Source organism: Salvelinus alpinus, chromosome 2 (assembly GCF_045679555.1).
Source record: "Salvelinus alpinus chromosome 2, SLU_Salpinus.1, whole genome shotgun sequence".
In the NCBI taxonomy this organism is placed as follows: domain Eukaryota; kingdom Metazoa; phylum Chordata; class Actinopteri; order Salmoniformes; family Salmonidae; genus Salvelinus; species Salvelinus alpinus.
The window spans coordinates 55,184,680-55,211,135 of NC_092087.1; the positions used below are offsets into that span (position 1 = coordinate 55,184,680).

General features: G+C 45.3%; 1 protein-coding gene across 4 annotated transcripts in view; it reads right to left on the minus strand.

The window, feature by feature from the left end:
- Window positions 1-329: 329 nt before the first annotated feature.
- The window catches only part of LOC139565059 (plexin-B1-like), a 122,756-nt gene continuing 96,629 nt past the window's right edge, over window positions 330-26,456 (minus strand). For all 4 annotated transcript variants that reach the window (XM_071385095.1, XM_071385087.1, XM_071385112.1 and 1 more), the window contains 27 exons: window positions 25,386-25,494; window positions 23,894-24,904; window positions 23,312-23,446; window positions 23,036-23,158; window positions 22,321-22,414; window positions 21,413-21,579; window positions 18,545-18,696; window positions 18,214-18,456; window positions 17,835-18,011; window positions 17,408-17,630; window positions 15,573-15,818; window positions 14,962-15,147; window positions 13,095-13,243; window positions 12,812-12,912; window positions 11,650-11,867; window positions 11,103-11,281; window positions 10,924-10,990; window positions 10,154-10,300; window positions 9,373-9,538; window positions 8,823-8,926; window positions 8,487-8,571; window positions 8,033-8,199; window positions 7,749-7,909; window positions 6,193-6,340; window positions 5,921-6,061; window positions 5,536-5,610; window positions 330-5,119 (listed from right to left, as the gene is read on the minus strand). In XM_071385095.1, coding sequence (XP_071241196.1) covers window positions 5,015-5,119; window positions 5,536-5,610; window positions 5,921-6,061; window positions 6,193-6,340; window positions 7,749-7,909; window positions 8,033-8,199; window positions 8,487-8,571; window positions 8,823-8,926; window positions 9,373-9,538; window positions 10,154-10,300; window positions 10,924-10,990; window positions 11,103-11,281; window positions 11,650-11,867; window positions 12,812-12,912; window positions 13,095-13,243; window positions 14,962-15,147; window positions 15,573-15,818; window positions 17,408-17,630; window positions 17,835-18,011; window positions 18,214-18,456; window positions 18,545-18,696; window positions 21,413-21,579; window positions 22,321-22,414; window positions 23,036-23,158; window positions 23,312-23,446; window positions 23,894-24,904; window positions 25,386-25,494 — 4,879 coding nt within the window. In that variant the 3' untranslated portion in view covers window positions 330-5,014. The remainder of the gene's footprint in view (window positions 5,120-5,535; window positions 5,611-5,920; window positions 6,062-6,192; window positions 6,341-7,748; window positions 7,910-8,032; window positions 8,200-8,486; window positions 8,572-8,822; window positions 8,927-9,372; window positions 9,539-10,153; window positions 10,301-10,923; window positions 10,991-11,102; window positions 11,282-11,649; window positions 11,868-12,811; window positions 12,913-13,094; window positions 13,244-14,961; window positions 15,148-15,572; window positions 15,819-17,407; window positions 17,631-17,834; window positions 18,012-18,213; window positions 18,457-18,544; window positions 18,697-21,412; window positions 21,580-22,320; window positions 22,415-23,035; window positions 23,159-23,311; window positions 23,447-23,893; window positions 24,905-25,385; window positions 25,495-26,456) is intronic.

Below are 26,456 nucleotides of genomic sequence, written 5' to 3' on the forward strand. Positions count from 1 at the left end.
TGAAACTAAATTTGTTCCTCCGTCATTAGGTTCTGAAAGTTTCCTAACTTTGTTCAAGTAGTTTCCCATGCATGCTGCTTAGTCACTTTATGACCCTCCTCAAACTGATTTGTTTTGCATATGGTGTGTGAAGGCATTAGGTAATGTTAGAGCGATTATTTCATTTTCATTTTCATGACTAAGTGAAGGGCCTTCCATTCCTCATTTCCTTACACTGATCTGAAAGCAATATGTCAGTGCAGACAAATGTGGAAACAAGCATAGTGGACTGAAATTCCCTTCACTTCAAAACATTACTCCATATGAGACAGGTGTAGACAAAGAGCGTGTGATTTTACGAATACTTTATTAAACACACCTCCAGGTAGTGTGAATTTACACTCTCTTATTAAACAGATTAAGTCGCTACAAGTTACATTGTTGAAGTCATTATGTACAATGATATTAACAGACAAAAGAAGAACCATCCTTACAAATTGCTCATTGCAGAGCCTGCTCTACATAGCTGAATTTATACAGCCTAACAATAGTTAGTTTTTTTCCTCAAATGACCTCCATCATAAGGCTTCATACATACTCGTCTACATTAAAAGCATATGACAGTACTAATTGTCCATTCAAATGAGACATTAATTGCATGTGGTAAGTAGTGTGATGTTAGCCTATAGGCTACTATGATTCGGTTATACTGTGCAATCTAGGGATAATGGTGGTGCACATGAAAGAGCATCAAACTGGAGAACCTACACGATGGCATGTAACGGATACACTCCCTGCACTTCTGTTAAAAAAAAGGTGCCTCTCTCTGAAATGATTGGCTATCCAAACAGGAAGACACGTGATTGGGTTTTACAGTGAAATGATATGCCGACTCATTGCTATATCATACGACGATATAGCCTACCAGGAAGGTGGTGTCAAACTTCATCCATAAATCAGTTAAGGGTTAGGGTTAGCATTCATGCAACACCTCCAATTCATGTGATAACGTCGTTGCTTGGTACGTAGCTTTACCAAAGGATTTCATCCTAACTTCAACAAACTATTAAAGCTCTGTGGGACAGAATGAGAAGTCTAGGGATGCATCCCAAATGGTAGCGGATTCCCTACATAATGCATTACTTTTGACCAAATCCGTATAATCCTAACCCTAAATGGGTGCCATTTGGGACGCAACCTAGCTTTAGAAAATACGTCTGTTGTGTAATAGAGAATGTCGAGGTGAGCAAATGAGGAATAACATAGCCCACGGGGAAACCATTAGAACTCATATCGGTAAAGTTCAGAAATGGAAATTAATGCTTTACAATCCTAATATTTGAATCAAACCTTGGAAAATATGACTAGGTCAAAGAATTTTCTGTGAAACTTCATGTACAGTAAATACCGCAGTTTACTTGTGTTAGAATACAAGTTCAACAAATATAGGAGCGGTTGCCATCTTGTGTTCAATAGAAGAACTGCACATATCAATGAGCGGTCTCCAATGTCAGATAAGTAGTCTACCTCAGAACAGCACAAAGTGAAAAATCATGATTCAGTAGAATTTTCTTGGTTTAAAACAAAAAAGGAATGTTAAAAATGTACAACATGGGAAGCTGTATGAACATTCACCATAAAATACTGTCTGCGGGACACGTTTTAACTATATTAAATTCAAAAGTTGAGATTTGTTTGTTTAATCTCTGATCTAGTGTCCCTCCAGTGACCGTTACCTTTTAGAAACGTCAAAATAAACAGCGTTAAAGCAACAAAAAGTCGAAGTAAACAATTCATTCACACGGTCACCTATTTTCAGTACCTTTTGAAAGACTGCCTCTGCTTTCAGTACCGTTCTTTTAGTCCTGCAGTCTAAGTCAGGACAGAGCTATTCATTTCAACTTTTACAATAACATTTTCCTCCCGTTCCGATAACATAAAGACGAACAACGCACAGATGTGTATGGACGTGGGCGCTACCTGAAAAAGCGGAATGACAATTACAGATTTTAAAAGACTGATTAAAAAATATATATAATAGCTGTCTCAAGAGTGTCATGACTGAGTGAACTATGTGTGCGTGTGTGTGAAAGACACCATTTGACCTTATGATTTGGACGGATATGGAAAAGCTACTGTTATGACATAAAGAGAGTCAGGGGGAGAGCACAATCTGGTTTACCATAGCAGACAAACAGTGATCACATGAAACAAGTTTCAATGAGATAAGAGGATAGCTTGAGTATTTAGTTGAGTAAAAGGAGGAAGAGAGTGCTGATATAATTGATGAGACTCAAGACCCTTGAAACTACATCGTCACCAATTAATACAGTTGTATAGGGTAGGTTTCCGAGTAATGTTTATGAAATGCTAATAAAACATTTTACTCTGCTGTGAAAAATTGTCTTGTCTTGAATGGGGGGAGATCCAACCGGAATTCTGGCAATTGTGCACAAGAGAGAGGGAGGTATATACAAGTAATGCCCAACATATATACAGTACCAGTCAAAAGTTTGGACACACCTACTCATTCAAGGGTTTTTATTTATTTTCACTATTTTCTACATTGTAGAATAATAGTGAAGACATCAACACTATGAAATAACACATATGGAATCATGTAGTAACCAAAAGCGTTAAATCAAAATATTTTATTTTTGAGATTCTTCAAAGTAGCCACCCTTTGCCTCGCTGACAGCTTTGCACACTCTTGGCATTCTCTCAACCAGCTTCATGAGGTAGTCACCTGGAATGCATTTAAAATAACAGGTGTGCCTTGATAAAAGTTCATTTGTGGAATTTCTTTCCTTCTTAATGCATTTGATACAACCCGACAGGATGCTCTCGATTGTGCATCTGTAAAACTGACAAACTTTTACAGATGCACAATCGAGAACATCCAGTCGCGCTGTATCACAGCCTGGTATGGCAACTACACCGCCCTCAACCACAAGGCCCTCCAGAGGGTGGTGCGGTCTGCACAACGCATCACCGGGGGCAAACTACCTGCCCTCCATGACACCTACAGCACCCGATGTCACAGGAAGCCCAAAAAGATCATCAAGGACATCAACCATCCGAGCCACTGCCTGATCACACCGCTACCATCCAGAAGGCGAGGTCAGTACAGGTGCATCAAACCTGGGACCGAGAGACTGAAAAACAGCTTCTATCTCAAGGCCATCAGACTGCTAAACAGCAAATCACTAACTCAGAGGCTGCTGCCTACATTGAGACCCAATCACTGGCCACTTTAATAAATGGATCACTAGTTACTTTACACAATGCCACTCTAAATAATGCCACTTTAATAATGTTTACATATCTTACACTACTCATATCACTTGTATATACTGTATTTTATACTATCTATTGCACCTTGCCCATGCCGCTCGGCCATCGCTCATCCATATATTTACATGTACATATTCTCATTCACCCTTTTAGATTTGTGTGTATTAGGTAGTTGTTGGGGAATTGTTAGATATTACTGCACTGTCGGAACTAGAAGCACAAGCATTTCGCTACACTCGCATTAACATCTGCTAACCATGTTTATGTGACAAATAAAATGTATTTGATTTGAGCCAATTAGTTGTTGTGACAAGGTAGGGGTGCAGAAGATAACCCTATTATGAAAAGAACAGCTCAAATAAGCAAAGAGAAATGACAGTCCATCATTACGTTAAGACATGAAGGTCAGTTAATGCAGAACATTTCAAGAACTTTGAGTTTCTTCAAGTGCGGTCACAAAAACCATCAAGCGGTATGATGAAACTGGCTCTCGTAAGGACCGCAACAGGAAAGGAAGACCCAGAGTTACCTCTGCTGCAGAGGATATGTTCACTAGAGTTACCAGCCTCAGAAAAAGAAGCCAACAAGTCCTCAGCATATGTGGGAACTCCTTCAAGACTGTTGGAAAAGCATTCATCATGATGCTGGTTGAGAGAATGCCAAGAGTGTGCAAAGGTGTCATCAAGGCAATGGGTGGCCACTTTGAAGAATCTAAAATCTGAATTCTTTGAATTGTTTAACACTTTTTTGGTTACTACATGATTCCATATGTGTTATTTCATTGTTTTGATGTCTTCACTATTATTCTACAATGTAGAAAATAGTAAAAATAAAGAAAAACCCTTGAATGAGTAGGTGTGTCCAAACTTTTGACTGGTACTATATATCCTCAATTACATAAAACAATGGTGTCAGTGGGCAGGGCATGTAAACCAAAACAGTTTACCCTTGCACGCATGCACATTTAAAGAGGGAGATGGACAGACATACCACCTCTAATTATGCAACGACACAAGCACAAGGCATGGGAAGTACCCTTTTCCATTTCATCCACCCAGTGTTTCCCATTGTGAAAAGGCTTCACGTCATACCATACCAAAAACAGTGACCGGTAAGTCCTTTCCATCTCTCTCTCACACTCACTCTCCATCTAGCTTCCACTAGAACCACCATGTTGATACATATAACACGACTTCTTTCATTCATTCATTTGAGACTAGAGTTTTGACTTCAGCACGTTTCCATTGACACGTCACGTAATGTCCAGATAGCGTCCGGATAACATCCAGATCTCCCAAGCACTTTCTTATAATTCTCCTACTTCCACAGAGAGTTCTAGAAGAGAGCCAGACGCAGATGCCACAACGTGGTCCAACTCAGGGCTGAAGGTTGAACGGGTGGGACATACAAACAAAGGCTCCTGGTCTGTATGTCTCCCTTGCCCTTTCCCTCCTGTTTTTGTCCACAGTGGAGAGTGAGAGAAGGGTTTGTGTCCACCACCATCTCTAGAGGGCTTCATGTGTCCAGCAGCCCAATCCACCCCTCCACCCCCCCCCCCAAAAAAAGGAGAGTTTGTGTGTAAACACCAGTCACCCATTGGCCCTTAATGTGGAAAAGGGGGTGGGGCTTTTTGCTCCTCACTCTGCGTTTCCCTCCCCCACTCTAGTGGGTAACCTCACAGTGTGCGCGTCTCTTAATGTGGTCCCCCTGGCCGGCGTGGTCTCGGTCGGTGGTTCTGCTGTCACAAGTCGGTGACTTTGTTCTCCACGGCTGCAGCGACCTGCTGGAGCCGGTAGCCCAGCTGCATTTTCTGGGCCATGCTGTCCTCCTCTAGGGCCCCGATGATCTGAGAGATGGAGGGATGGAGAGAGAGAAAGGGATGAAGATAGATGGAGAATGGTGGAGTGTGATGGAGAATGGTGGGGTAATAGACGGATGGAGAGAGAGTGGGATGGAGAGAGAAAGAGGGATGGGATGGAGTGAGACAAAGAGAGGGAGTGAGAGAGAAAGAGAGGCGTGGAGTGAGGGATGAAGGGATGAATGAGGGATGAAAGGAGAGAGAGGGATGAAAGGAGAGAGGGAGGGAAGGAGAGAGAGAGAGGGAGGGAGGGAGGGAAGGAGAGAGGGAGGGAGGGAGGGAAGGAAGGAAGGAAGGAAGGAGAGAGGAACACAAATCCAGTTTAGAGCAGGTGCAAGGTAAACCAAAGACAACTATGATTCGTTATTCCATCCAACCAGACATGCGACTGAATGAAAACTCACCTGGTCATAGTATTTGTTGATGTACTTGTACAACTCGTGCAGGGCGACAAGGTAATTCAACTCTCCTGAGTAATTCTGGTTGGGGGAAAAACATATTTTCATGTCATTCCAAATAAATAATAAGCACATCTTTTCAAAGATTAACTGAAGTTGAATTGAAAATGTGCTAATATAAAGTTCAATTAACGATAGGACAAAGAACAGCTTAAAAGGATAGTTAACTCAAACTGTCAGCAGTCAAGTTTTCAAGATGGAGCACTTTCAGTACAGAGCAAAAACTTTGATGGAAGATCACTTTTGCGAAGATCGCTTTTGGGGGAACTCTCCCTTTTAAAAGGAACAATACAGTGTTTACTGAACAAATAAACTGAAGTAAAATACCCACCCTGGACAGCTCTGCTAGAGCGGAGTTCATCTCCTGATCACTGGCAGAGATGGTCTGTCTGATGTCAGCGTAGTACCTTTCCACCATCTGCTTGTAACGGGGGATGTCTCGGGCATACAGCAGTTTGTTGATTGGTGAATCCTGGAGAGAGAGACAGAGAGAGAGAGAGAGAGAGAGAGAGAACCAGTTTAGAAAAAAAATATCACATCATCCATAGTCCTCTCATCCCACCCTGTCCCTTGGTCCCGTCTCTCCCTATCTGTCTCTCTCACTCTGCCCAGCTTGTGCTCAGCGGTGGTGCAGGAGTCCATGAACGTCTGGGAGATGACCGTCAGCACAGCGTCCACGTGGTCCGAGGGCTGAACGTCAAAGATGAACTGGGGGTTCTTCACAATGTTGATCCAGAACCTCAGGGGCAAACTGAAGGCAGGGAACCAGCGTTACAGAACTGTTATTGCCATGTTCACATGTTACATATATATTTGTTTATTTGGATCCCCATGAGCTTTTACAGAAGCAGTAGCTACTCTATACAACGATATACAAACACAACAAAAAAATTGTCTGTTAGTGTGTCTGTGTGTCCCCTCACAGTCTCGCCGTTCTTTGAGATGTTTAAACCATTTTTTAAAAGGTCATTTTTCTGTTTGCTTCGGTACTTGGAGATGGGAGAGCCATGTGATCATGGCTCTGTGTAGTACTGTGCATTGCGTGAATTTGTTTTGGACTTGGGGACTGTGAAGAGACCCCTGGTGGAATGTCTTGTGGGGTATATATATGAGGTGTCTGAGCTGAATTTTATTTGATTATGCAGTCAATCTGAAATTGTCATTACAGTAATATTTCTCATAACTAGGAGAAGCAGTTAGTATCTCGTCAACCCTCAACCGGGAAAGACTGGCATGCATATTGTTGATGTTCGTTCTGTATGTGCAGTTAAGAGCAAGGCGTGCTGCTCTGTTTTGAGCCACCTGCAGCTTTGCTAGGTCTTTTTTTGCTGCACTTGATCATATTACCTGACAAGACCCGAGCCTGAACAACTAATACAATAGATTGTTGTGTAAAAACATCTTTATAACAGACATAGACCTAGGAGTGTAGATTCCTCAACTTGCTCAATGGTCACACCCTTTATGTACAACTCCAGCTGAGGTTTAGGTCTCAGAGAATGTTTTTAACCAAATACAATGTTTTTAGTTTTAGATGCATTTAAGACTAGTTTATTATTAAATCACCCGTTCTGATACCCACTGGAATTTCAGTGAGCTCACTGGCTTTGGGTCATCCGCATACATAGTCATTCAAAATAGAGAAGAGTGACGGCTCAAGGCAGCTGCCCTGTGGGACACCGCGCTGTATATTTCTGATGCTAGAGAAGCTTCTATTGAAGAACACTCTCTGGGTTCTATTGGATAAATAACTCTCCAACCATGTGATGTAAAGCCAAAGTGAGTTACTTCAAAATCAATATTATTAATAACAAAGGCTGCACTGAAATCTAAAACTACAGCTCCAACTGTCATCTTATTATCCATTTCTTAGAACCATTTATCAGTCATCTGAGTCAGTGCAGTACAAGTTTAGTGCCCTCTATATGCATGCTGAAAGTCAGTTTACATATAGATATAGATACATATATCACCAGACCACATACAAACATACACATGTATGCACACACACAGATTCATAAAGACACACATGTTGATCTTCCAGATGTGGACGGCATCGGGATAAGTGTGTGTGCGTATGCGTGGGGTTGAACCTATGTGCGTACGTGTAATGTGTGTCTGCGTCTGCAATCGGCGTGCGTGTGTGTGTGTGTGTGTACCTGTTGGTCTTCCAGATGTGGATGGTCTCGGGGTCAGTGATGGCGTGGTGTTGCGCCTGGTCGTCCAGCAGGTCAAAGAAGTACTTGACGGCCAGCGGAACGGGACGACTGGTAGACAGGATCACAGTGAACAGGTCGTCTACAAACTTCTGCAGAGTTCCCTGTGGAGGGAGGGAGGGAGATGGGGAAAAGGTTAGGGTTTGAAAGTGGGTGGAAGTGTGTGTGTCTACAGCATCTGGCTCTTCACTTGATTCTTAGTGTGTATGTGTGCATCCAGTATCTACCTTCATAGAGAGCAGGCGTGTGAGGTAGATCTCTGGTATAGCCTTGGCCCTCTCCCTCTCCCTCACGCTGCCCCGGCGGTGCTTGGGTAGCTCGGGCTCCTCACTGGCCTTGACCAGGTGCCACAGCCTCACCCCGCCCTCGTCCGCGTCCTCCAGCATGGGCGTCTCTGAATGAGGGAGGGGGAGAGAAGAAAGGAGAAGGGTTGAGAAAGAACGTTTGAAAGAATAAAATAGAAATGCTTATCTTGTATTTTTTATTCCATGTCCACAAAAGTGAACATCGGAGTCAACGTTTCAGCCTAGTGGCCTTTCTCAAGACGAGATACACTGACACTTATTCTACAGAAACTTAGTGGAAGAAACTGGACATATAGCTAGTTTGGCTGTGCACTGTAGAAGAACAACGAGACATTTCCCAGAGAGAGAGAGGAACTAAAATGCAAGCGGAACTCACTTTCCCCTGCTACGTAGTCATGATTGTCGTGGTGGATGTGTTTGCTGTGGCGCGGGACCAAAGCCACTGTCGCGCCATCTGGAACCTAACACACAAAAATAACAACAACAACAACTGTTATAAATCTCTCAAACGGTTAGTGTATGCACTATGAAGGCTTATGAATGCTTATGAAGGGTTAACGAAGTGATACACCGTTAAGTAAAGGCTTAGAAACATGAATGTTAAATCTTAAAGCCATTATGAATGCTTTATAAAGGCTTTATAAATACTTTACGTGTTACAAACTCTGTATGAAGCGTTAGGAAGGCTCTATGAATGTGTGTGGGTGCAGACCTTGTAGTGTTGTAGTGTATTGAGGCGCTTCCAGTTTCCCTGGACAACAGATGTCAGGTCTTCATCAGACAGGATCAAATGACCAGCTACACCGGACCTCCACTCTGAAAAAACACACACACACACGTTAGACAGGGCTATAGACAGAAGTAAAATAGAACACTATATTAAAGAACACAAAAATGATATTAAAAGAGAGATGTAAAAGAGGCTGTGTGTGTGCGTGCGCATCGTTGTGTGTGTGTGTGCGTGTGAGAGAGAGAGTGCATGTGTGTGAGTGTGTGTGTGTGTTTGTGTGAGAGAGAGAGTGCATGTGTGTGTGTGAGAGTGCATGTGTGTGTGTGAGAGTGTGTGTGTGAGAGTGTGTGTGTGTGTGTGCGTGAGAGTGTGTGTGTGAGAGAGAGTGTGCGTGAGTGTGTGAGAGAGAGTGTGCGTGAGTGTGTGAGAGAGAGTGTGCGTGAGTGTGTGAGAGAGAGTGTGCGTGAGTGTGTGAGAGAGAGTGTGCATGAGTGTGTGTGTGTGAGTGAGAGAGAGTGTGCGTGCTTCTCACCCAGGTCTAGGGAGTCTGTGTGTGGCCGGTGGGAGAAGGAGGTGCCCTTGTAGACCTGGTCCAGGAGTTTCTCCTTCACCTGGGTGATGGTGTCTATGTCCAGCACCTTGGAGGGCAGCGGCTGGGTCTCGTTCACCCCCCCACCCTGCATCAACACGTTCAGGGTCTGGGAGAGGGGGAGGAAAGAGAGCGAGGATGAGCTTTCAAAATCACTCACAAAGCACACTTTCTTGGATGTATATATAATCTATTTATCTATCTCTGGCTTTTCACTGAAGAAAAAAAACACACTGTGCGTGTGTGGTTAGATTGAGTGGACATGTGTGCGCACGTGTTTGAGTGTGTGTCTGAACCCTTGAATGTGTGTGTGTGTGTGTCTGAACAAGTTTGTATCTTTGAGTCCGTGTGTGTGTGTCTGAAACGCTGTGTGTGTGTGTGTGTGTGTGTGTCTGAACCCCTGAGTGTGTGTGTGTGTGTGTCTGAACCGCTGAGTGTGTGTGTGTGTGTGTGTGTGTCTGAACCGCTGAGTGTGTGTGTGTGTGTGTCTGAACCGCTGAGTGTGTGTGTGTCTGAACACGTTTGTGTCTTTGAGTCCGTGTGTGTGTCTGAAACCCTGTGTGTGTGTGTCTGAACCCCCGAGTGTGTGTGTGTGTCTGAACCCCTGAGTGTGTGTGTGTGTGTGTGTGTGTCTGAACCCCTGAGTGTGTGTGTGTCTGAACACGTTTGTGTCTTTGAGTCCGTGTGTGTGTGTGTCTGAACCCCTGAGTGTGTGCATCCTCACCAGGGTCTTGTACTCCACGTCTTCTCGGAGCAGGCGGTTGTCGTTGAGCGTGTACTTTGCTTTTCCCGTCACCGCGTCCACCGGCCCCTTGTCCACCTGGTGCTTGATAGCCCTGAACAACATGTACAGGGACTCGCCTGCAGAGTCCTAGGGAGAAACAACAACAGTTAAACAACTAGCGTCAGGCAAACCATGCTAACGATCAGGTAAACAATTAGCATCATGCTAACAATCACTGTCCTGGGAAAGACAAGGACACAACATACAGTGATTATGTTTACGCTAACAAATGCTAATGCTACAAGGCATTTTGACCCAGGTAAGATATAGATCGCCAAGTATGCTTCAAACTGGCATGGAAGACATAGCCAAGATTCCCACCCCTGGAATAAAGGCCCCGTTCGCATTCTTCTAAAGTGAATCCTTCCTTCCATGTAATCACGGATTAGAAATGAGTGGACAGGTGAAAGCCATGTGGTGGAGCCATTTTATCTCTGTCCAATTGTGTCTCATCTGTGATTACTTCAAGGAAGGGAGCAAGACGCTGCACAACAATGCACTTCTAAAGAACGGGGGCCCATCATTTCTGTCCAATTGGCTGCGTTTACACAGGCAGCCCAATTCGGATCTTTTGCGCAATTATTGGCAAAAAAGATCTGATCTGTCATAAAACCAATTAGTGGCAAAGAAAATATGAATGGGGCTGCCTGTGGAATGGGGCCATCATTTCCTCCTCTTTGTGTGACAGTAATTCATGTGGGCCGACTCACCCTGAGGAAAGCGTAAAGGCAGATGGACATCCAGTTGGTCAAAAGCTTCTCCACCACTGTCTCCGTTCTGAAAAATGACGCCATGTTAAAAATCAGTTACAGGTCCATGGAGCACACACACACACACAATCCCACCCCCTGACCCACACATCCCCACTCTCCAACTCTTCCTATCTTACCTTCGCAGCATGAGCTTTGGGTTCTTGGCCACGTACTGCTCCACTAGATCATTGAGGAGGGTCTTGAGGATGTCGGTGAAGTACTCCAGTTTACCGTGCAGCGCCACCGTCAGGAGAGATGCCACGTAGGCCCGGTCCCGAGGCGAGAACGTCCGCTGGCTCTCCAGAGTATGGATGAACTGGGGGGTGGAGGAAAAGGGATGACAGAGTTAGGGGGGGGAAAGAAAAATGGAGCGAGAGACCGCCAAATATCACCCATGAATACTCTCCCGTAATATTTCAACGAGAGGAGGCTGGTGTATTCAGGAAGAAGAGGATGGTTCTCTTCTGTAATTTGAGTGTTTGTTTTTTTCCATTCTCCCTTGTTATATAACCATATACTACACAATTCAAATCCTGGTCTAAGTCTTGCTAGGTCAGCTACCAATGTTCTTCATCGCAGTCATTGCACCTTGCCTGCTTTCCTTCAAAACCACTTGTCTAAAACAAACTTTCACAAGTCCACTAACGTGGTAAGAACCGCCAATCATCATCACTGTCCCCCTACCTTGGTGAGGAAGAGTTTGCTGTTGAGCAGGTTGGAGAGCTGCACCAGGCCCTGCTCCACTGTGGCCCGTCGACACTCCTGCACGTCCAGATCCCTCCGCAGGGGCGACTCGCGGTGGCCTGGGAAGAAAATCCGCTCGGCGTAGCGCCGGTAGTCCAGGAAGGGAATGCCTGAGCCCACCAGGTCACTGGACATGTCCATCATCTCCGTCATCAGGTCTGTGGGGGAGGGGGGTCAGGGGTTCAAAGGTTAAGAGAGTATGACCTTCCTTGGAACACATAAATGGTTGAGTGAAAGTCAGTGGAGAAAAAGGGCCCCTTAGAGAGTATAAAGAACTTTTGGCTTTTAAGCCAAAAGCGGTCACCTAAATGAACAGATGTAATTTCTGGACAATATATCATTGGACAGAAAGCCCCCCCCCCCTATAGCCTTGAGAAACTTCCCTCAGGGAACTCGTCTCATGGTTTTTAATGTTGTCAATGTCATTTAGAGCTGGTATACCGTATTTGACCATGTACCGGTATTGATGCACGGAACGGTTTCGGGTTTCTACTTTACCTTCTATAACAGTATTGTAATTGTTAAATGTGATACGCCACTCCGGCGCGTGTAATGTCCATTTTTATAGTTTACTCCGTTTGCTACTCGAGTCATATCTCTCCCTCTCATCCTGCATGCTGCTTCCCCATACGCTTCACTACACTAAGCCCTGCCCCTGTCCCTCAAGTACTTGCCGTGCTCAAAGTGCTGCTCACTATATTCCAACTATAGCACTAGAATAATCATTCTATTTCCATGATTCCAACAGTTCACCAATTAATTAGGCCTAGATTTTTTTGAAAATGCTCAACATAATTGTTGGTTGAAGTTGGATTGAACAATAAAACAATCAGAATGAATAAAGCCCCGTTGAAAAATAATAATTGATGTGTTTCCACCCTAGGGGTCATGAACTACTCATAAAGCATATTTAGAACATTTATTGTCCAAAAACATACTGTGAAATATCTTCATAAATGTGAAAAATATCTCGATGACATTTTGGCCATATCGCCAAGATTGCACACTTTGGTGTGGACAACAATGTTTTTTTCTGTCACTTCCTCTCACCCTCTGTCTCTCCCTCTAACGCTGTCTGTTAGTCATAGTGTTAGGGTCTGACCTGTGAACTCTTTCTTGCACCGGTCTCTCACGCTGGTCTCCAGGTTCTCCAACTGGATCTGTACCTTCTTGTAGTCCCTCAGAGCCTGCTTACTCTTCCTCCTGACAGACAGGCAGACAAACAGAGACAGACAGAGACAGAGAGAGAGAGAGAGAGAGAGAGAGAGCACACATACAGACACACATTAGAATTACACTCATAGCTCAAGGTACAAAAGGTTTACGTAAACAAATGCAAATGCTTGCACCCACATACCCCTACCCCACCTTACACACACACGTACCTGTAGATGAGGACTATGATGAGGACGATGAGGGCTACAATGGAGGCCCCCACGCCCACCCCTATCTGGGCCTCGAGGGGGAAGGTGGACAGGCTGAGGGTGTCATACTGCACCCTGCCCAGGGAGAAGTTCAGGTTGCCCATGTGGACCTGGAACACACACACACACACACATCAGCTATGGAGCGACACTGAACAAAAAATATAAATGCAACAATTTCAAAAGATTTTACTGAGTTACAGTTCACTCTTCCTCAATGGCTTTGTGAAGTTGCTGGTTATTGGCAGGAACTGGAACTTGCTATTGTATAAGTCGTTCCAGAGCATCCCAAACATGCTCAATGGGGTGACATGTCTGGTGAGTATGCAGGCCATGGAAGAACTGGATATTTTAAGCTTCCAGGAATTGTGTACAGATCCTTGCGACATGGCCGTGCATTAATATGCTGAAACATGAGGTGATGGTGGAGGATGAATGGCACGACAATGGGCCTCAGGATCTCGTCATGGTGTCTCTGTGCATTCCAATTGCCATCGATAAAATACAATTGTGTTCGTAGCTTATGCCTGCCCATACCATAACCCCACCGCCACCATGGGGCACTCTGTTCACAACTTTGACATCAGCAAACCACTCGCCCACACAACGCCATACACGCTGTCTGCCATCTGCCCAGTACAGTTGAAAAAGTGATTCATCTGTGAAGAGAACACTTATCTCCAGCATGCCAGTGGCCATCGAAGGTGAGCATTTGCCCACTGTATTCGGTTACGACGCCGAACTGCAATCAGGTCAAGACCCTAGTGAGGACGACGAGCACGCAGATGAGCTTCCCTGAGAGGGTTTCTGACAGTTTGTGCAGAAATCCTTTGGTTGTGCAAACCCACAGTTTTATGTGCTGTCCTAGTGGCTGGTCTCAGACAATCAAGCAGGTGAAGAAGCTGGATGTGGTGGACCTGGGCTGGCGTGGTTACACGTGGTCTGCAGTTGTGAGGCCGGTTGGATGTGCTAACAAATTCTCTAAAACAACGTTGGAGGCAGCTTAAGGTAGAGACATTAACATTCAATTCTCTGGCAACAGCTCTGGTGGACCTTCTTGCAGTCAGCATGCCAACTGCATGCTCCCTCAAAACTGGAGACAACTGTGTCATTGTGTTGTGACAAAACGGCACATTCTGGAGTGGCTATTTATTGTCTCCAGCACAAGGTGCACCTGTGTAATGATCCTGCTGTATAATCAGCTTCTTGATATGCCACACCTGCAGGTGGGTGGGTTATCGTGGCAAAGGATAAATGCTCACTAACAAGGATATAAACAAATTTGTGCACAAAATCTGAGAGAAATGAGCTTGGACATTTTCTGGGCTGTTCTATTTCAGCTCATGAAACATGGGACCAACACTTTACATGTTGCGTGTATATTTCTCTTCCGTATAGAACGTGTACAAGCTGGGGTAGTTAGTTTGCCTCTAATGGGGTTAGGAAGTCTAATTGAGACTACTGAGATGCACCCTTGTGTGTCAACCTTTGTCTGATTCACACTATAGGGACAAACCGAGCCAAGTGGAACTGTACTGGGCTGGCCTGGTTACACATGCATCCACCAAAGTTGATGAAACCATGCTGGAAAAGACAAAGTGAAAAGAATCCAAGCCAGCACACTACAGTTTTGGTCAGCACAGTAGTGTGAAAAGAGTATTAGTGTGTTGTAATTGACTCTCTTATCGATCTTGTGTATTGAAATGTGTTTTGGGGAAATGTCAGTCTTTGGGACGATGCGTTTTGAAACATGTGATTCTGTCTGTTTGGAACAAAAGTGTGTCTAGGAATGGAAACGGCAGTAGTGGAGCACATAAGGTGGACTTACGGTGAACTCGGGCAGCGTGTCGGCGCCCTCGCGCTTCCTGCCGCCGTTGGGTGGTCCCGGGACGGGCTGCTGGGGCGGGGGCTCGCAGTACAGGTGGTTCCTGGTGAGGGTCTTCACGGCACACACACCCTCTCCCACCAGTACCACCACCTCCTCCTTAGAGATGGCCAGGTCTAAGTTCTCACCCTATGGAGGGGGGGGGGAGAAAGAGAGAAAGGGAGAAGATATTACCACATTGAGCATCATGCTTGAATCAAGACTTGTGCATTCCTAGCCTCATCTTTGGAATATTCCTCTATTTCCCCCCCATCTCTCATAGGAGTCTAGCCTTCTCCTAAACTCCAGCCAGGGGACAGAATTAAAGTTTTATTTCTGACTGACACAGGGCAAGGCCTTCCAGGAGACTTCTCTCTCAAGACCAGTTGAGTGGAAAGTAAATAAAAATAAAAAAAAGAATCTTTACATTCTATACCTTTGCCTTGGATTTTTAGTACTAGCTAGCAGATAATGCTAACCTTCAGCTGTCAACTGTACATGCTGTTAGCCTGAAAGCTGTCTAGCCTCCCGCAGCTAATTTCACAAGTTGAGAGTAGGTAGCGGCTAATGCTAACCTCCAGCTGAATGAAGCTTCCTGGGTTGTAGCGGTAGGGCTTGAGGGGCTCCTGCTGGTTGAGCGGGTGCAGCACAGGGTTGGGCTCGTAGCTGAAGGCCCCCTGGGGGCTGACGGCACCGAACGGGAAGCGCAGGTTGTCCAGGAGGAAGGCCACATCAACCCGCGAGCCCCACACCGAGGGCTCCACCGCCGGGCTCCGACACAGGATCAGACTGGAGGAGTTCACCTCGCAGCGCTCTATGTACTGAGGGGGGGAGACAGAGAGGATTGGGAGGTGATATCAATCAATCAAATGTATTTAGAAAGCTCTTTTTACATCGACAGTTGTCACAGAGCGGTTGTTTTTAGCAATCTAGGGCCAGCGTTGGGTGTAACGGAAGTAACAGTTACAGAAGTAACAGTAACGGAAGTAACAGTTACAGAAGTAACGCGTTTACAGTAATCAGATGACTTTAATGAGTAAAAGAGTACTATAACAAGGGACTTTAAAAAATATTGTAATAATATTACAGTTACTTTTTAAAGTAACACGCGTGTCACCTTTATGTTACTCTAAGAACATATTTCCCCACCGGGGGCGTGGTGCTTCATGATCTCGACTTGTTTCCCCATTTAGTTCTCGAGCGAGCAGAGAAAGCTTGTTTGAAGAATTGTCGCGACAGCTGGCCATAAAAATGGATAGAGGGCGCACCTCTGATCGCCAACGATCACTTCTGTAATAGGAGCACAAGTATCTTGGCTTCACCACCTAGTGGCAAGTGTGCCGTCTAGCTACCCAATGGTCGCACTGGAAGGAAAAGAAAATCTGTACAGAGGTTTAGCTTCTATTAGGTTTGGCTGTGCAACATATCATCCATTTCATAGGATGACATAAGTTTAGACTAAAGGGATTTAGTCTTTATAGTGAAAAAATAATGTAAAAAAAAATGATTCCCACCGGAACTTCTGACGGCAGACCCTCTGAAAACAATTTCCCAGTTCCAAATGCTCCACAATCATGAAATTATTCAGCAAATAGCCTCGTCTACTACTAATCTTGTACGCCTATTCATTTACATTATCATCGCGCATTCTATAGACACAGGCTTTACATTTATTGATCAGTGCGCTGGCACATACTGTACGGCTGCAGTGTTGTGGATTAGGCCATCAATTGGGACAACTTGTTTTCTATCAAACCAAAAGAGGGTACATGGAATTATTGATGGTTGATAGATAAGGTAAGCCATTTTTTTTTACTTGCCTCGTAAATGAATGAATACAACAGTGCTTAGCCTACATTTCACGTGTGCATAAAAGATTCTCTTGTGTCACGGAGGGGCCATGCTATGGGTGTATCCTAGTTCGCATAATATGTACCGCAAATGTTCTGCAAAATTCGGACATAAATGCAGCAGTGAATAAATCAGGCTGCACCATTTAGGAAATAAAAGTTTAGACCAAGATGTTTCTGATTGGGTTGAAGAGTAGAAGACGTTAGTAGCCTATCTTTGGTAGAGCGTGTGTGGCTCGCCTCGCTATTTCCGACAGTCAAATAAACATTGCGGTTTTCAGATTGTGTCTCATGCAAAGTAATATTGTAACATAACAAGTTACTTCCCCCCCATGTAACAAGTAATACTACTTTTTCATGTTAATCCCAACACTGCCCAGGATAGAGGGCAGAGGGGGAGGGAGAGCTGCAGGAGGTGGAGAGGGACGGGAGAGGGAGAGCGATAGGGATTTCCTTGAGTGAGGAAAGCCTGACACAGTCAGAACGTTATTCCTTTGAGTAGAGTTCCAGCTACGAATACCATAAAGATGACAGCACACACCCTCTCCCTATCCACACACCTGTTTTATGGAGCATAGGGGGTTGCCGGGGCAATGGGGCTCCGGGACGATCCTGCGATGCCTCAACAGCAGCACCTTGTCCTCAGTCTCTTCCTCCCTTTCGCCTCCACTCCTCCTTCTCTTCCTCTGGCCGATGGACTCATAGGGGGACAGGGTCACCAACATCCTAGGTTCCTGCACCACATCCAGGTTATGACCAGACACGAAGACCAGACGACCACCGCTACAGAGAGAGAGAGGCAATATTGAGTCTCTCCAAGTGTTTCAGTCTAGCTAACGAGGTCTAAGGGTCTTTGCCCCTACTTCTAACTATATGGTCATACCCAATTCTAGGTCTCTGAAATACACAGTTTCGGTGTAGGAGTGGTGCCAAACACACACACACACACACACACACACACACACACACACACACACACACACACACATGAGGAAGCTCTTGGCGGGCGCGGCCTGGGTGATGTTGGGGTTGGGGGTGTAGCGGTAGGCCGACTCGTGGAGGTGGCGCTGGCTGTCGCCATAGCGAAGCGTCACGCGGTGCTCTCCCGTCCCATTGCTGCTGCCCGTCACACACACCACACTGCCCTCCTGGACCTCCGACGAACTGGGGGGAGGAAGAGGAGAGGGAGGGTAGTTGAGAACCGAGAAGTCGTACAATACGGCAAATAGGATCATGTATCAATGGCTCTGTGTGTGTGTGTGTGTGTGTGTGTGTGTGTGTGTGTGTGTGTGTGTGTGTGTGTGTGTGTGTGTGTGTGTGTGTGTGTGTGAATGTATACATGAGTTTGTGTTTCATAATCACTCACATGACACAGGGCACTCCTCCCACAGTGACAGTGATGTCAGAGGGGCGTCCCGTGAGCAGGTTCCTCCCAGTGATGGTGAGGGATGATCCCCCCGCCATGGGACCCCTCTGGGGGGACACCTCCATCACAAAGGGGTCCTGGTAACTGAACCTCTGGCTGGAGAGGCCAAACTCTCCCCCGCTCACTTCTACTGACACCTGGCCCATCTTCTCTCCCCCGCTGGCTTCAGTCTTACACACGATCCTACAGAAAACACACAAACGCACAGATTGAAGACGACGCGTCCGAGAAATAGTCATCTCACACACACTCTCTCATTCACAGTCCTTACCTGGAGGAGACCTCGTAGAGGTGGGGGATGACAGAGCAAGACACCCCGGCCACACTGACAGAGTGGAGAATGTCCTCAGCCTTCTGGCCCAGGTTGGACCCTGAGATGGTCACCACCGTGCCCCCCTCCACCAGACCTGACAGGGGCTCGATCTAACAAACATATCCTCCAACATAAGCCTCAACAGTATTAAGATATCTCTATATATTACTCATGTCTATATATATTACACGTCTCTATATTTGACTCATGTCTCTATATTTGACTCATGTCTCTATATTTGACTCATGTCTCTATATTTGACTCATGTCTCTATATATATATATATATTTACTCATGTCTCTCTCTATATATATATTACTCATGTCTCTATATACAGTGGGGAGAACAAGTATTTGATACACTGCCGATTTTGCAGGTTTTCCTACTTAGAAAGCATGTAAAGGTCTGTAATTTTTATCATAGGTACACTTCAACTGTGAGAGACGGAATCTAAAACAAAAATCCAGAAAATCACATTGTATGATTTTTAAGTAATTAATTTGCATTTTATTGCATGACATAAGTATTTGATCACCTACCAACCAGTAAGAATTCCGGCTCTCACAGACCTGTTAGTTTTTCTTTAAGAAGCCCTCCTGTTCTCCACTCATTACCTGTATTAACTGCACCTGTTTGAACTCGTTACCTGTATAAAAGACACCTGTCCACACACTCAATCAAACAGACTCCAACCTCTCCACAATGGCCAAGACCAGAGAGCTGTGTAAGGACATCAAGGATACAATTGTAGACCTGCACAAGGCTGGGATGGGCTACAGGACAATAGGCAAGCAGCTTGGTGAGAAGGCAACAACTGTTGGCGCAATTATTAGAAAATGGAAGAAGTTCAAGATGACGGTCAATCACCCTCGGTCTGGGGCTCCATGCAAGATCTCACCTTGTGGGGCATCAATGATCATGAGGAAGGTGAGGGATCAGCCCAGAACTACACGGCAGGACCTGGTCAATGACCTGAAGAGAGCTGGGACCACAGTCTCAAAGAAAACCATTAGTAACACACTACGCCGTCATGGATTAAAATCCTGCAGCGCACGCAAGGTCCCCCTGCTCAAGCCAGCGCATGTCCAGGCCGTCTGAAGTTTGCCAATGACCATCTGGATGATCCAGAGGAGGAATGGGAGAAGGTCATGTGGTCTGATGAGACGAAAATAGAGCTTTTTGGTCTAAACTCCACTCGCCGTGTTTGGAGGAAGAAGAAGGATGAGTACAACCCCAAGAACACCATCCCAACCGTGAAGCATGGAGGTGGAAACATCATTCTTTGGGGATGCTTTTCTGCAAAGGGGACAGGACGACTGCACCGTATTGAGGGGAGGATGGATGGGGCCATGTATCGCGAGATCTTGGCCAACAACCTCCTTCCCTCAGTAAGAGCATTGAAGATGGGTCGTGGCTGGGTCTTCCAGCATGACAACGACCCGAAACACACAGCCAGGGCAACTAAGGAGTGGCTCCGTAAGAAGCATCTCAAGGTCCTGGAGTGGCCTAGCAAGTCTCCAGACCTGAACCCAATAGAAAATCTTTGGAGGGAGCTGAAAGTCCGTATTGCCCAGTGACAGACCCAAAACCTGAAGGATCTGGAGAAGGTCTGTATGGAGGAGTGGGCCAAAATCCCTGCTGCAGTGTGTGCAAACCTGGTCAAGAACTACAGGAAACGTATGATCTCTGTAATTGCAAACAAAGGTTTCTGTACCAAATATTAAGTTCTGCTTTTCTGATGTATCAAATACTTATGTCATGCAATAAAATGCAAATTAATTACTTAAAAATCATACAATGTGATTTTCTGGATTTTTGTTTTAGATTCCGTCTCTCACAGTTGAAGTGTACCTATGATAAAAATTACAGACCTCTACATGCTTTGTAAGTAGGAAAAATGGCAAAATCAGCAGTGTATCAAATACTTGTTCTCCCCACTGTATATATATATATATATATTACTCATGTCTCTATATATATATATATATATATATATTACCCATGTCTCTATATATATATATATATATATATATTACCCATGTCTCTATATATATATATATATATATATATATATATATATATATATATTACTCATGTCTCTATATATATATATATATATTACTCATGTCTCTATATATATATATATATATTACTCATGTCTCTATGTCTCTATATATATTACTCATGTCTCTATATATATTACTCATGTCTCTATATATATTACTCATGTCTCTATATATATTACTCATGTCTCTATATATATTACTCATGTCTCTATATATATTACTCATGTCTCTATATATATTACTCATGTCTCTATATATATTACTCATGTCTCTATATATATTACTCATGTCTCTATATATATTACTCATGTCTCTATATATATATTACTCATGTCTCTATATATATTACTCATGTCTCTATATATATTACTCATGTCTCTATATATATATTACTCATGTCTCTATATATATATATATATTACTCATGTCTCTATATATATATTACTCATGTCTCTCTATATATTACTCATGTCTCTCTATATATTACTCATGTCTGTATAGGACTATAAAATATTATAGTGAAGATAAACTGAGCAAATTGTGATAGTTAGAAAACTAAAACTAACTAGAAACTAAGTTAGTCCAGAAGTTGACATCAGCTATATCACAATCTGACTTATCTTTGACAGTGAAAATGCTTGATGAGCCAAATGACAGGAGGATTCAAGTTCAAGTGTTAAAACGTGTTACTAAGTGTGAATCAATGAGCAGTAATAAGTCCTGAGCGTTGAACTCTTGACAGGGGGGGGGGGATTCTCACGGCATGAATGACGGGGGCGGGGCAGGTCTGTTCGATAGGCTCGCTGCAGGAGTCTCCGTAGAGACAGGTGGACTGGCCCCCTCCGCACCACACACAGCCATACTTCTGGTCCGCCGTGTGACACCGGCTACAGTCTGAACGCCCCACTGAACAGTTGTACAGAGTCACTGGGAGGGAGAGAGAGGCAAACTATAGTCAACTCACTAAACTAGACAGTTGAGTTGAAATGAGTCTCTGTAGGAGAGTTGTAGAGTGCTGAGGGACAAATATACATGCTGAGTGTACAGTTATACAGAGTCATTGCGAGGAACAGCGAGAGAGAGTTATACACATTGTGTGAGAGAGTTTACAGTGTGTTGAATGAGTTTAGTGTTGGAGTTGATGGAGCGTCTGTGAGAGTTTACAGTGCGTTGAATGAGTTTAGAGTTGGAGTTGATGGAGTGTCTGTGAGGGAAAGATGTTAGAGAGTGAGTGGAAGAGGAATACAGTCACTGGGGGAGAGAGTGTGTGTCCGTGAGTGCGCGCGCTCTTGCATGCTTGTGTGTGTGTGTGTGTGTGTGTGTGTGTGTGTGTGTGTGTGTGTGTGTGTGTGTGTGTGTGTGTGTGTGTGTGTGTGTGTGTGTGTGTGTGTGTGTGTGTGTGTGTGTGTGTGTGTGTGTGTGTGTGTGTGTGTGTGTGTGTGTGTGTGTGTGTGTGTGTGTGTGTGTACAAAAACAGAAGACACGGCGTGATAAAAAAAACATCACACGACCACACTCATGCTACCAGGTCTCTCTGGACCACATATGCTTGATGCAGACGTGAAATAGAAAAACATGTTAAAAAATATAAATTGTTATGGCTGAGAGCAACAACAGCTGTCTGGGCTGGCGGCAGGTGTTCCTCAGTGCTCTAACGCCGGGGCTCACCATACAGGTCGTGAGCGCTGTCCACGTGGAAGGTGTCCCGCCTCTTCACGTACACCATGGCGTTGTACTCTTCCGCCGGGGCAGAGTAGGAATACTGCAGCGAGAATTAGTCATTAAAGTTTCCATAGAAACTGCAAGAGTACTACAGTTTCCATAGAAACGGAAAGAGTACTGCAGTGGCACTATTCCCTTTAGAGTGCACTACAAAGGGAAACGGGTGTCATTTGCGAGGCAGACAGAGTTTCAATAGAGTATTGAAGTTTCCTAAGAAATGTCAATAAAGTTACCATAGAAACGCCAAAATTTTCACTTAAAAAAAGGGGATATAACAGTGATCAGAAAGTACAAAACTACAGTTGGCTGCAGTGTCAGCAGTGTTTAACACACATTGAATTGAATTTATTTTGGGTAACAGACATACAACAAAGTGTACAATGTGGACCCAGGGGATATCACTTGAAAGTATTAAGACTCGTGTATCCAAAGTGGTCCTTTAAAGCGTTTAAGTATAACAAAGCCATGAATAAAATCATAATCATATAGGATAAATCCAAAGTCCCATACCACAATGCACACCGATATGCACACCGATATATTTCATCATTCTAGGTAATGTAGTGTGGATATTGGAACAGAGACATATTAAAGTCACTGACAAGATTCAACTAAATCTTCATCCAAACTGGCAGTGAGTGAGTATGGGATAGAGTCTGACCTGGTGCAGCTGACAGGTGATGTCAAAGAGAGACGGGTCCATCTCGTCCATCTCCACATAGGCGTCCACCACCACCGTACGGCCCTCGATCACCAACACACACTCGTAGTCCAGGTCTCTGTCCTGCTCACACACACACAACATACACATCAATCCAGGTTGAAACGTCAACAGGGGCATTTGTTAAAAGATAACTTCCCAAAAATTAAATGAAATCCTGACTTTTGTAATTGCCCCAGAACCCGGAGTAGGGGTGTGTGTGTGTGTGTGTCTTACCTGGTACAGGTGGAGGTTTCGGGCGAGTAGCGTGATCTTCCTCTCCACTCTGACTGGTAACAGAGGCGAATCCTTGACCTTCTCCACACAGGGGCAAGCAGACGAGCCCCAACTCACATAGGAGCCCTCGTCCCCCTACATTCCCAACACACACAGTTGTGTTAGATACATACACATACACTCACAAGGACACACACACTCCAACCAACACGAGCTCTCGCAAATTTCTGAAAATCCCATCAACCCATAAGAAATGGACAGTTATACGTTATAAGGATGTTATAGGATTTTTGATGTAATACTGGACTATTAGAATGGTCTAACAAACAATAAAACATATGAAAACATTCACAAAAAAGCAACTGCTCCAGCTTGCGCTGATGCAGCCATTTTTTCAGGTCGATTTCCAAAAGCTAAAGCAATGTCAACAACGAAAATCAAAACACAGTGAGGAATAACAAGGGGATAAGGGGACATTGGGGATTCTGGCAATTGGTGTCAGAAGTGGGATTCTAGAGAGCCGTGTCCAGTCAAGAGCTGGGACCACGGCGGCCATGGAAGCTCCAGGGAACTCGAACTCACCGGCAGGAAGATGTCGGCCGAGTCGTACTGGTAGTCCAGCTCTGAGTCGGCGTCAAGAAGCCGGGGGTAGGCAGAGGCCGAAGGGGAGTGCTCAGCTGCCTCTCCGTCCCCTGAAAGCACGGTGGTGGCCGAAAACGCCATGCTGGTGTCGTTCTCCGCCGCTGTGCCCTCCGTCTCCTCTTCCACTTCCTCCATGGGCCAGAGGAACACTTCCGGCTCGGCTCCCTGGCCCTCCGCCTCAGTGGGGGGGAGGGGCTCTAGCGGGGGAGGGAAGTGGGCTCCCGTCAGGTCTAGGTGGAAGGTGGGCTCCGAGTTGGCCGGTTCCCACAGGGGGAAGGGGGTCGGGAAGGGGGAGCTGCCAGTGGTGGGCTGGACCTCCATGGGGGGCTTGGCCAGAGTCAAAGCCTCGTCCAGTTCCTGAGGGGGGGACGCGGTGACCACTTCCAATGGGGATGTCTCGGGGGGGAATGCCAGGGGGTTTAGGGTGGCGAGATCATCGGACGGCTGCTCGTCTTCGGTCATAACTGTCGCCACCTCGGTTTCTGCGGCGAGCTCCATGTCACCAGGGGTAACCACAGGGCCTTCAGTTTCACTTTCAGCCTCTGCAAAGAGCTCTCCTGTGGTTGTTTGCTCCTCTTTCTCACTGGTGGTGGTCTCAGGCCTGGGCGTTGTAGCCTCGACTAACGTTGTAGGGGGAAGAGTGGTGGGGGCCTCCGTCGACATAGCAGTGGTGGGCGGTGTAGTCGGCTCCGGTGTGGTGGTTGTGGGGACGGTTGTAGGCAGGGTTGTTGTCGGAGGCTCCTCGGTGGTAGCTATGGTGGTTGGGGCTTCGGTTGTTGTAGTCGTGGCGATAGTTGTTGTAATTGTGGTAGTTGTCGTTGTTGGGGGTGCGGTTGCTGTTGTAGTTGTTGGGGGCGCAGTTGCTGTTGTGGGGGCCACAGTTGTGGATGGGGAAGTCGTTGTTATAGTTACGGCTTTAGTAGTGGGAGGAGCCGAGGTGGGGAGTTTAAACTGGGTGGTGGAGGCGGGTAAAAGGGGGAAGACATGGGGGAGAGGGCGAGACAGAAATAAACAAACTTATAAGTTGACTGAAAAACCCAAATTGGATGTGAAATACGTCTCCTGAATGTTGTCAGTGTTAACATTAACGAGGACACGTCTCATGCATTTGGTTGGCGACACACAGGCAAAATGGAGATGATTATTAGTTATATCTGATGTACGCTTGTTTTGGGACATGAGGAGCCGTAAGAAAATGAGTGTCTGGTTATTAATGACTCCCAACAGTTTGTGTTCTCATTAGCGACCTTCTTGATCGGCCCCAACCAGCTACAATTGATCGGCCCCAACCAGCCTTACACTAGGGTGCATCAGGTGGACAAACTCTACAGTGAACAAAATAGCCAGGCTGGCGGTTCCTTTAGCAGAAAGCGCATAGCATGCCGTTTGACCTCTAGCTAACTGACCATTGGTCGCGGTGTGTGCGACTTACGTGTTCGTTGTAGATGATGACCCCCTTGTCACAGGTGGGCTTGTGGGTACAGGTGTGCTGGTGGACACACCAGTTGCAGCCCCAGCGACTCAACACGCAACCACGGCAACTAGAGGAGGAACAGTGCAGGAATCAGTGACCATACTAACACAGCGGCAATGAGAGAGTGAGAGGGGGATTGGGATACGAGAGAGAGAGAGAGAGAGAGAAGCAGAGGAGGGGTATAGAGAGAAAGAAAGTGAAAGGAGGTTAGAAAATAAGATGAAAGGAGACGACGGAAAAATAGATCAATGGGAGGAGGGAGAGGAAGAGCGAGAGCAAGCTTGGTCCAGAGTGCCATCCATTTGCTGGCAATCTAGGGCCAGTGGTAAAAAAAGGTAATTCATTTAATTGAATAAAGTGGCGGTCGCTGGTTCCTTGTCAGAGTGCTCTGAACCATGTACAAGGAAAGGAGACGAGAGGAGAAAGAGGGGTAATTGAGTGAGTGTATGTGCTAACATCATAGAGATTGATAGAGTGCTCACCATGGCGCCGCCCATGCTATCAGTCTTTCGTGGTCAAGCGTGCCCTCTATTCCAACTGAATAAGGGCATTACTAGACATTAGAGCTTGACAAGGCACTCCTATCTCCAGATATGCCGCTTCTGACACCAACTGTATCCAATGCATTGCTAATAAGGGTTTTGCACCCGTGTGAAGTTTGCAACTATCAATAGGGAATACAACACACAAAGCAGAAAACAAAAAAGTCTAACGAAAATGAACAGATTGATAAAAGTGAACAGACTGATAACACCTGATGGACGATACTAAAGACGGTTATGTTGAATTTCTCTCTGAAGAAACATGGCTCATACTCCAAGTACTCTTGCTGGGTCCTTTCACTTGCAGACAGTTTTCCTGCAGGCCATATATGGAGATGTCTCTGAGATGTGGTTTTAATTATCAACCAGACTAGAGAGCGGAGGAGGCATGTGACCACCACATGTGGAGGGCAAGGGTAAGGTGCCTGCAGCCATAATAACCACAGGTTCTCCTGAGAGTGAGTGAGTGAGTGTGAAAGGAGAGTAC